Source organism: Helicoverpa zea, chromosome 5, assembly GCF_022581195.2.
Source record: "Helicoverpa zea isolate HzStark_Cry1AcR chromosome 5, ilHelZeax1.1, whole genome shotgun sequence".
Classification (NCBI taxonomy): domain Eukaryota; kingdom Metazoa; phylum Arthropoda; class Insecta; order Lepidoptera; family Noctuidae; genus Helicoverpa; species Helicoverpa zea.
Window position 1 is genome coordinate 8,515,535 of NC_061456.1, and position 11,525 is coordinate 8,527,059.

At 33.7% G+C, this 11,525-nt stretch overlaps 1 protein-coding gene across 6 annotated transcripts; it reads right to left on the reverse strand.

Moving 5' to 3' along the window:
* Nucleotides 1-1,224: 1,224 nt before the first annotated feature.
* On the reverse strand, nt 1,225-10,896 carry LOC124630465 (alaserpin-like). 6 transcript variants are annotated; one of them, XR_006984430.1, is made up of 11 exons: nt 10,825-10,895; nt 9,648-9,736; nt 8,111-8,254; nt 7,683-7,886; nt 7,401-7,499; nt 7,031-7,171; nt 6,631-6,840; nt 6,410-6,554; nt 3,425-3,549; nt 2,676-2,800; nt 1,225-1,318 (listed from the first exon to the last, which is right to left on the reverse strand). XR_006984430.1 is itself a non-coding variant. In XM_047164382.1 (10 exons), the coding sequence occupies exons 1-9, from the start codon at nt 10,841-10,843 to the stop codon at nt 5,284-5,286; spliced, it is 1,179 nt and encodes a 392-aa protein (XP_047020338.1). In that variant the 5' UTR covers nt 10,844-10,896; the 3' UTR covers nt 1,225-1,318. The 6 variants fall into 6 exon arrangements, 5 of the variants coding, with proteins under 5 accessions (XP_047020338.1, XP_047020339.1, XP_047020340.1 ...); XM_047164382.1 differs by lacking the exons at nt 2,676-2,800; nt 3,425-3,549 and adding an exon at nt 5,284-5,411 and having other exon boundaries at nt 10,825-10,896; XM_047164383.1 differs by lacking the exon at nt 3,425-3,549.
* Between the last annotated feature and the right edge of the window lie 629 nt (nt 10,897-11,525).

Here is an 11,525-nt window from a genome sequence, read left to right on the forward strand (position 1 = left end):
CCGAACAAGCAAACGCTGTTAAGATTTCTGTGCATTGTTCCTTAATTGAACTTGTTTCTGGTGCATTGCTATCGTTTCGTGCACCGCAGCGGTTTGCTCAATGTTTCATGGAATGAAATATTTGTATCAAGAAATATGGATAAGCAGCAAGTTGTACTTCTCCCTTGCTATTACATATATACACTTATTTGAAAAAACACAAAAGAGGTTTAAAAATCGTGGGTGTGCGTAGTATCATGGGCAAAAATAAACATTGAAACAAGAAGTGTTTCTTTTTAGCAATCCCTAGTCGTAATCCCTACCTAGATACCTAATCGATCCAAAAGTATCGATTGTGTTTTAAAATATTCACGATTATCGAAATATAACTAAACAAGTTACAATATTAAATTGACAATAGATATAACAACGCAATTTTAATACTTATTAGTAAGTTAGGCTGAAAGGGGCAAGCGGTAAATCATGACGTCGCTCAATATAAACAATAGGTACGGCCATAAAGATAACAAGGGTGGAAGGTGGCCCACATTAGTCTTCCCGTGGTGTAACGTTTGTTCGTCTGACAGTATTCATTAAGGCACAAAAGCGTTGTCTATCAGGTAGTTTCCGCGACGGTCGCGCGCCTTAACAAATTGCCGGAGTAATGTGCGCGCCGCTCGGACAATGGAAGTACTCCTCAACGGAACTGCGAAGGCCACTATTTTCTTGTCTTACTAGTCATGGAGCGGTCATGTTCAATTTACTGCGTAATCATGAACTATGCATTGTTAACGTTTGACGTACATGATTTGGTAACCCTACCGAAATGAGCTCGTAAAACAATATAATCCATGCTTGTTGTTGTAGGTACTCGTTTGGAACACAGAATACTTTTGCTCAAAAAATTTTTCTGGGAGTAATTATGGTTTTTAAATGTAAAATTGTGATGTTAATATAGTAAAGCTTAAGAGTTTGTTGTTTGCGCGTTAATCTCAGCAACTACTGGATTTATACCTATAGCCCATTACCTTATCGAGAGAGGCCATAGGCTCCTTTTTATCCGAGTGCAGAGAGTAGTTTTCACGGGACGAGTGTGACCTAGCTGGTGAACTAGCTTCGGAATAAAGTCATTATTTAGGTAGGTAGTATAAGTGGCAGGGTATGAAGGTGGTGGAAATATAGCAGGACCAGATTTAAGTGCCATACTTTATGGGTTTGAAATTATTGAGAAATAAAACGAGGAAATCAATTAATACATAATATAATTTACTGATTTCAAGTATTGACTGTTGCTTGTTTTCAACCCAGTCTGCGCGATTATTCGTATTTCTCAACGAATCTGAAACATGAAATAGACATTAGTAACTGTGGTTATAAGTATAAACTATCAAACAAACATATAAGAACAGATTAGGACTAATTCTGATTGCAAAATACTATAATTAGTTACATTGGCGTATTGCCACTTTATTTAACTTACTACTCTATTCTTTTAATATGCACCGTATTCAGCATAAATGCATGCATGCATGTTTTGAAAATTTTTAGTTTATCTTGGGTGCGTTTAGATCAAACAAACAAATAACAACGTAGAGGGACATGAACATTATTTCCAGCATTTGAGCATTCTTCTAGTAGGTATCGAATTATTTTAATGTTGATTTAGACCACTAAACTTATTTGAAAGACAAGTACAGAATGCGCATTCGCTTATGTGGCCTAAACGCACCCTAAGGAGTAATTTTTCAGACAATATCAGATGTCAATTAAATGATTTTATTTTTTCTGAAATTCAACTCCCACACGACACTGAGAATGGAAAATTACCCCTGATAATTGTTAATGTAAAGGAACCTCCCACCTCCAGAATATTTAGAGCAGTTGCAATGCTGCAAGTTTATTTTCTTGAAGTTACAAAACAAAGAATTTCTAGGTACAACACCCCATCGGTTTACTTGTATGTTTATAGAAAACTCACAACAAAGTAACCTTTTGCTTAAGCTCAGGCATAGTGCCTGTTTTTTTTTGTGATTACGATAGCAAGCAATACATACTATATAATTATGTGTTATGTCACAAATATTCCAGTGAATATATTTAATGTTCTGTTTAATTCTTTACTGTTATAAAGCATCATAAAAACAAACGGATGGTCCACAATTAATTCAATTGATGATCTAAATGCTGCCCTGTCATCAAGGCTTACATCTGAAATGTGTGTTGAAATTAGTTTGGTGGTGATTTGAATATTTTATGTTTCTGAAAAAGCAATAATATGATTATTTCATAAGAAAATATTCCTTGTAACGATGCTCGTTGTCTGTTAAATGAGGAGTGATGTTATTATTCTATGTTCTACGTTTGCAGATCAGTTAATCTGTGTTTAAATAAGTCTGATTTCAGTTTTCAGCTGTGAAATTGTTATTTCATTAACAATTTTAAAAAATATGAGAATTTGTGGACCCGGTGTTCATTTTAGATGTACATTCAAATAAAGCAAAAGAATAGTAGGTATGTAGTTAGAATTAAATAGGCGTTGTAGCAGAGGAGTAATATAATATTATATAAGAAATTGAGAAAGGCAGTCTATTGATATATGAAATACCATATTAAAAGAAGGTGGTAAGTATAGAGGCAAAGCTTATCTTAATAGATAATATATGATCATGCTCTATGCGCAATTATGGCGCGGGTACCTATGATTGGATGACTCCGCTAAACAGAATGTTATTCCGTTCCATTAAGAAGAACACGAACGGATGATCAGCATTGAATGTGAGTTGTTCTGGTATCATAGCACTCAAATATGCGATACCGAATTCTGTAATGATAACGATGGAAATGATACTTAGAATACACCTACTTAATTAATATATTCGAAAGTTAAAAGGGGTACTAATTTAGCACATTTCATTCAAAATATTTATGAAAAATGGCCTGAAAAGTGCTGGATACAATATAGATTTATCCAAGCACTTTGGGATACAATTTTACTTATCCATAAAAAAAAAAAACTTGCTTTTGATACGCATAGGTGTGCCATATCCATGTTAAACAGTATGTATGTAGTATGTTTATCAAATCATTACGTTTGACGATTTGGAAAACAACGATTTAGAGAATATAACGTACAGTAAGTAGTGGATTCTTTTACATGTATTTTGATGTTTACCTTAAAAAGATTTTTTTAAGAGAGATGCGAACGTTTATGAGGTGGAAATTTTTTGATGCTGATGAAGATATTTTTACACAGTACTAAACAGCTGAAGCAAAACAGTGAATATTATGTGTAAAGACACTTGTGATGATTATTACGCACAATTATAACATAAAAACTCGTTATTAACTGCAGTAGTTGCCACACAAACTAAGTTAAGTGAATATTGATCACATTGACACAACACTACAAATATAATTAGAAGACGGAAGAGTAAAATTAGGGTACCTATTCAAAAAATACTCCATTGAAGGCGACTTTGTCGGCCACTTTAAGTGCATAATAAAATGGTCGGTCGGCTGAGAAAGTTTTTGGTGGATTAGGATCTAAGAAAGCTCCAAGCATCCCAAATTCTGAAATGGTACACAAAAACTATAAAGTTTCGTCGATGATCATTGGGTGATACTAAAGAACTATTAGGTATAATCGGATAAGTGGCCAGGGTCACTTATTGGCTCTCACTGAAAACTGTGGTTTTCTTCTCATGGCTAGTCAGAGCAAAGCAAGCCATTTTAATAACAAGTTCCATACTAATAAATTTTAAGGGTTTTGTTTTGGAATTACGGTGATGAAACGATATCATGATGACAACGATATTCTTGCAGAGAAGTAAACGACTGAAGCAGTATAATGCAAATTATTTGCAGCAGATGTCATCCACCAAGAAGCAGAACGAGGTAAAAAGTAGACCATTCGACTGAATCGAACCACTCGGATTAAAAATAGAATATAAAGCATATAAGGTCAAGCATGATTTGTTTACGGTGCATGTAACGCATGTGAAGTAGCATATTTGACGAATTTCATAGACCCTAAGGTCGATATTGGAATCCAGTCAATTGGAGGAGTACAAATGAATACCTATTGAGCAAAGATTCCGGTGAAGGTAACTTTGTCGGCAACTTTAAGTGCGAAGTAAAATGGTCGGTCAGCAGTGAAAGACTGCGGTGGATTCGGATCGTAAAAGCCTCCCGGACCTTCGAAAACTGAAACGGAATACAAAGGTATGATAATGTGATAAACATTAAGTAATAACGATAACAGAGAAGAAGGTGAACTGAGACCGATGGGTGTATTCATTTGTTTCGATTGCATTGTAAAATCGTAACAATCGACGTGTACATTTGGAAAGCAAATTCGTAAAGCTTATAGCGTATGCCGACAGTACGATGTATAATTGTAAGTTGTTTTCGAAAGGAATTGTTACATCGCACAAGGAGGCTCACGAGAGAGCAGTGGAAGAAGAAAGTATAAGGGTCGTCTTGTTTCCGGCCATTTATGGGAGTCTGGTATTTGGTTAAGATAAATAGGTAATACCTACGATTAATTGAATGTCAAGTTTTTGTACAATTATAAAAAAAAAACAAACAAAACAGTTTGTAGAGAAATATGTAATGATTTGTTATAATTTCTATGTTTCCCTAAAATCTGTAAGATTCTAACCATCCATATAAGTCACAGATTCATCCCCGAACTATAGACAGAACACATTTATCCTACGAGCGAGCAAAGATTTCAATAAACTGTGTAAAGAGTACTCATTTGACCCATTCAATTCCAAAAGTAGCGTAGCCTGTAGACAGCTAAACCTTGATTTTTACAAAATTTAATTACCCAGTAGCAGCAAGTGTGATACCCGATGGCTATTTATGAAAACCTGTGATTGTCTTTTTGTCTTTTTATCCATGGTTTATTCTAACGTTTGTATAGATGTTAGTTTTCCTTAAATAAATAAATAAATAATAGGCATATGGAATGAAAGAAAGAAATTATTTCGTCTTTAAGATAAGTAACCCTGAAATAATGGACCCGTATTTTTTCTTTTCTCTCACAAATAATTAATAACAAACATAGGTACAACACGTTTGAATTTTGTGATTCCTTGATTCTTACGTGGGTGAGACGCGTGAGACGAAACAAGCCCCCACACACATTACATTTTAACTTTGCCAACACGCCTTTTAAAAACATACATGCAAACTGCATGAGGACCCGATTTTGTTAGATGTGACCAAATTAAACTGTATAAATCGTTATAAACACTTTAAAACATATTGAAATATTAGAATTTGGAATTAAATTGATACCTATTGATAAAATACCCCGCTGAAGGCAACATTGCCTGCAAGTTTAAGGGCATAATAAAATGGTCGGTCGGCTTCGAAAATTTTTGGTTGTACCGGTGCCATCGGTAGGGATCCGAAACCATGAAACGCTGAAAAGGTACACAAGAACATAATGATTTGCTTTTCTTTAAAAAAACCTGAAAACTATGAATTGATGCAACTTCAATCCCGTCCGCAAATACCAGTAACTGTTTGAAACAGAAAAAAGGTGCTATGGACTTTTCGCGCGTAGAAAGACTGAGCGAACTTTAATATCATCATTGCAGAGAGTCATTCGCTGCTTGTAATTGAAAGGAGATACAAAGTATACTCGTGCATTATTTTTAGAATTCACTATAACACATAACTTTTCTTTGTGATTTGACAATGGGAACAAGTCTGTTAGAGGCTATATAAACGGCACAGACAGACGTGAAAGTTCTTCAACAGTAGATAATTCAACTGTTACAAGACAACCGTTACGAAAACAAAAACACCTGAGTTTTTTGGCACTTGAATGTGTGGTGGTACATCTTTGTCATAACTGAAAATTAGTAGCAAAACCTCCCGCAAATCAGTTAAATCATTGGCACCTTCAGTGCCCTTTTATAGCCCATATTAGCTCTCAATGTGTGATTCGATGCATCACGTTGCATGAAGATATTTCTTATCAATCCCATACAATATACATTTCTGTATACCAAAATATGTAATGAAGAATTATTGCGTTTTCGTGTTCCACCAAATAATTTCCTGATTCCTCAACATACAATCTGTGGATGCTCATGCTCATGCCCAATAATAATTTGTATGAAATACCTAAGAGTACATTGTCCCACAGAATAGCGTGACAGACTTGGTTTTTAGAGCAAAGAAGAAAGGTCTATCGACGTTGAAAATTTTAGGATTAATTCTCCTTCTGAACATGGTATACACACCTGTAATATAAATAAATCTATAAAAGGAATTCAGTGTCGAAGAGTAGTGTAAGATAACCTTTCAAAAGAATTGAAAGAAGAAGTGAACATTTTAGGATTTGAAGATTTTTCTTTTATCCGTTTAAATAAATTATTTCTAAAGTGTATTTGCGTGTAGTAGCTGTGCTCACCATTAGCAGCGGCTGCTTCAGCCCCCTCCTCATTGACATCGATATAGGCCTTCTGTGTAGCTCCACTAACGAACAAATTTTGTGACTCTTTTAACAATTTGTCTAGACGAGCTTGTCCTGGAGTGAACAATTTTTCAATATTCATCTGAAAATTATTAATAATATTAACGTGTGAGTTAAGGTTTAAGAAGGCTTCAATTGTGGTCAAAGCAGGTACTCACCTTTTTGAGAACATCTGCAAGATCAATTTTAGTTTCAATCTTGAATTTAGGCATGGAAACGTCAACCTTTGCGTTGTACATACTGTCAACGGCCTTTCTCAAAACTGCTGGGTCCTTCAATTTGTTCAGCAAAGAGTCGAGTCCATCAATCTCATTAGGAAGGACAATTAGAAGTGATGATTTATCACCTTCATATGGCATTTCCAAAAGCTAGAATTAACAAGAGTTGCACTTATGTTATCAATAAAGTAAGAACGAAAAACGGGTGAGCCATACTTGTGTGTAAATGTGCATCATGCACATTGTCTTTGTATGACTCGGCGACTCAACCACTACTAAGCGGTTAATATGGCTGAGATCAACAATCTACAATACAAAATATTATATGATAAATAGTTACCTTAGCGTCAAGTTCTTGACTTTCGCCATAGTTAAAGTAAGCACTTTGTTTCATTGTAGGCAATGATATAGTCTTGTCCTTGCTGACGGAGAAATCACGATCTTTGGTGTCTTCCTTGCTAAACTGGCTTACCCACTTGCCCTAAATTGAAATAAAATCTGTTGATGATTCACATTTTTTCTACATTTCCGGCAGTACTGTTATTTTTAAGTTAGAACCTATGTTTTTATCATATCTTCTGCATAGCCTTATCCCAACTACAGATGTTGGGTTCTCTTCCAGTTTAACTGGATGCGCTATATACTAATAAACTATAATATGCAGGTGTTTTATTTAAATGTTTTAAATAAGAAACAATAATAAGACAGACCTTGAAGTAAATAGCGTTAACAAGAACAACAGCAGTGTTTGCGTTTAACGAGTTCGGTGATACTAAGTCTTTGATGCGGTTGTTTGTGGCTTCCTCTACCTGAAAATGTTATTAACACATAATTAAGTATATATATTATTTCTTGGCTATTCAGATTCTATTAACGGAAAGAAAAGGCTATGAGCTTTTATACTTCATAGCAAGATCACAATATGTCGCCATAACGTTGTGTAACTCGGTTCCAAAAAATAATTACGTTCACATTAAAAACATGACCATTACCCATGTATTAATTTCTTTTGCAGCTTCAGTATTTTTTGCAAAGTCAACATTTTTAACATCTGAATTGAAGACATCCCTTGAAACAGCAGCGTACTCAGGGTTCAATTCTCCTCCTTCGCGAACATACACTCTGTTTGCCAGCTTAAGCTCAACACTACTTAACGATCGTAGTTCTTTATTCGAATCAAGAAAAACTTGTTTTGTCTGAAAAGAAACAAAGTAAGATACATTTTTGTTCACCTAAAAATTCTTTTGAACTTAGCCCCAAACATAAGTATTTTAAATACATGCCTCCACTGTCATTAACACTCCTGTCTTCAAACGGACACAAAGCCAGAGTAGGAGCTACTACCGGACAACTTAGTTAAAACCCCGTAGCAAGAATTAGGTTTGTAAGATAATAGAATTGGTTTCAGAGCTATACATACCACGGTGTCGTTAGGCAGACCGATAGCTCTCAGGATCTCATCATGAGGATCTCCTTCTGAAGCCAAGGCCAGTTGAGCCAAAGGTGACAGCACTGAGAATGCTGACATCACCATACTTTTACCCGGATTCAGTTTTACCACCTTCTGTAGAATAAAGATTAGAAGTTCCGTAACTAATGTAGATATAATTGGTAATATATTTCCGATAAATGGACTTATTTATTTAGTTCTGAGAAATAATGAATTTTCTACACGAATCTTTTGTTGCAATTTGCAGTGAAATCAATTACATTAGAATAATGCATTTCTCGAACTTAGGTACGCCTATTAAAAATGGGGAATTCCCAAGGAAATAATTTTTCATTCCAGTGTGTAGAAACTGAGATAAGATTGTTTAGCGTTGTTTTTGAAACATCATAAGTGTATGCGTGTGTTTTTTTCTCTTCTTAGTAAAGGCTGCGTAAACTGTTCTCCTAGAAAAAACTTACTACTCGAATCTGTCTGTATATTACCTAAGTCAACATATTTAAGTGAGTCAATACATCACTGGGACTGAAAGTGGACCTCTTTCATCGATTTTTCTCAAATCTTCGCGAGAAACCTTTTACTAATGCAGGCATACTTTGATTAAGAAGGGGATTTTTTTGCCTCATGCTAAAATTACCTGAAGACGTTATGAAAGTCCATGTAAAGAAGCAAATCCAGATGTGAAAGCTAGTCCTGAATAATTCCATTAAATTGTATTTCAGTGAACTTTGTTTATGCTTAGATTGAAATTACTCAGTTCAAATAAAGGCTTATGAATTTTATGTCCAATAAAGGAAAACATAAATCTGAATTGCTTATGCGTGTGATTGCGTCACGGTCATTGTTTCCGTATGACGATATATTCAAGGACTGCTTTACAATCATGATAAAATGATTGGCAATATTATTAGGTTCTGTCGGAAAACCCATTGTCTAAGATGTTTTATACAGTGTTTAGCATTTAGTTGTTTGTTGATACTTTTAATTATGCCTAAAACCATAACGTTGTCAGTTTTATAAACAACTGTTACTGACATGTTATGGATACTTTAAAATAAATTACTTATTTAAAGATGATGTTAAATGAGTCATAACTTGTTCGTTTAAATATCAATAAAAGTTAATTATAAAATTGATAATACTCAGGTATCTTTAAAAACTGAGAGTTCTCTAAATGAGTGATATCGAATAGGTTTAGTACGATGTTGACATTTCAGATATACATTCTGTTTATTAATTTAATGTTAACAATATTTCCGAAATGTTGTTATTTTTTGTTACTTTTTATAGTGTCTGACATTTTGATATTATTTTGGTGGCTCAAACGAGTGACTTTTTATAAGTTAGGTATGTTTTCTTCAAGTTTTCGTTGAGTTCACTGTATGAAGTATATGGAGTTGACATTTGTAAGCGTGGTGAGAAATTTATGACTTCTCTGTATGAAATTACGCCTTCGATATTAAAGTGTGATGAAGTAAAAAAACAAATTTTTAAGATGTAGTTTTCTTACTTGGAACATTTTGGCGGTGAACTGATCGTTACTCTGCTTGAGAAGTTCATCGGAATCTGATGACATTGTTGATGCCACAAGGGCCAGAACTGAAACATACGTGAATTAAAAAAAGTTAGTATTATAAGTAGTCTTGGATGTTAAGATAATGCATAAGTGCAAAAAAACATAAAGGTTTTATGAGGAATGAATATAAAACGCTAAGAATTAAATATCTTGTTCTTTAAAAATACCTACTTATGTTACGTTTACTTAACTCAACTTACAACGTAGCCGTTTTCTATGAAGTGTTTTTTTCTATATTTCTTTAAAACTAAAAACTTCGTGATATTTTTTGTCATCAGATTTATTTTTTACTCCATAACAGACTCTTATCGGCATTTTTTTTCCAATGACCTAGCATTTATGCCTACCGCAATATCACGAGTATATAAATCTTGTTATATAATAATAAAAACACATCTTTGTTGTTTGTGATGACCTTAGTTGGCAACATTATATTAATAATTCACTGTCAAAAAGGAGTGTATCTGTTCAGTCTGATTCTAATGTATAAAACAAACTAATATGCTATAAGGAAAACTGGTTAAATAAGTGGTCTCAGCTACTCGAATGTCAGGGAATCCCAGTCTACCTTTACTATACAAGTTATCAAGTAGCTTGATAATATTATGATAATATTAAAGAAGACTTTAAGATGGTAAAATAAAAGATTTGTATTAAAAATAACGATTATATTAGTACCGGCTATTTGTTGCCAATCTATCAATATATCTCTACAAGGCTACGAAGACCAAAATCTTTTTTTGTAATTCGACATATATTACTATGTAATTGGAAAATACAGTTTTTTTTTTTGCATTCATAAGGAAAGACAAGAAGATGGATAATTATAGCTTGTCAATGTCTGGATTTCTTTGAACGAAAATGTAAATAACAACCGAATGTCAAACATATTTACAAAAATGCAAAGGTACATCATTAAATTGTAATATTTGTATGGAAAAACCGGTCAGCTAAATATAATCACTTCTAGATAAAACAAAACTATTCTTCATTTTTATTTGGACATTACAGTATGATTATAAAATTCCCACGTAATGTTGTTATTGTTATCTATGTTACGATTAATGTGTTAAGTAAACAATGTAATATTAAAAGATGAATTAAAACTCACGGCATATGAACAGCTTCATGTCTGCGGTCGCTCAGTCCGACGCTGGGTGAACACTAACCGGTCCACAACGAGATTCTCTTTTAAATAAAACAATTTGTTGACTGAACTCGCCATGTGATCGCTAATGCCACATAGCAATACATAACTAATTAACGTTGGGAATTCACAAAAAACTTTGTCAACTTTTCTATGAATTACGTACATATCGATATTTATATTTGCTATCGTTCTTAGTAGTATACCAGATTTTATTGCCTGATTTATTTACGTCACGTGAGTTTGCGGTACAAGGAAAATAAAATGCATTTCGATTCATACTTTTATAAAAACATACGTGTAGAGTATTCAAGTTAGTTCTGTGGTGACACATAAATACCTACTCAACATACTTTATGTTGGACAAGGGCTACGGTTGCACCTGACCCGGCACCATACATTAACTGATTTGAAGATAAGTATCGTTATGTGTTACGTATATTATTTTAAATATTCTATACCTACTAAGGTATTAATGAAAAGGAAACTAATTATGCCTAATTTATCATCGGCTTTTATCTTTATCGGTTCAGCCATTTTGTCATTGTTTTAGGTACAATGTTTCCTTATCTATTGAATTTAATTAAAAAATAATTTATTTCTTATGATACACTCAATTTTATTAACATAGTTATACCAATTATGATAAAATAAATTCAGAAAAG

Excerpts from the sequence above, each read along its gene's own strand:
- LOC124630465 (XM_047164382.1), bottom strand. Across the intron at positions 7,887-8,110 it reads GTCTGCCTAACGACACCGTG|ACAAAACAAGTTTTTCTTGA; the intron begins GTATGTATAGCT and ends GTTTCTTTTCAG. Across the intron at positions 6,555-6,630 it reads TTGCAGATGTTCTCAAAAAG|ATGAATATTGAAAAATTGTT; the intron begins GTGAGTACCTGC and ends AATAATTTTCAG.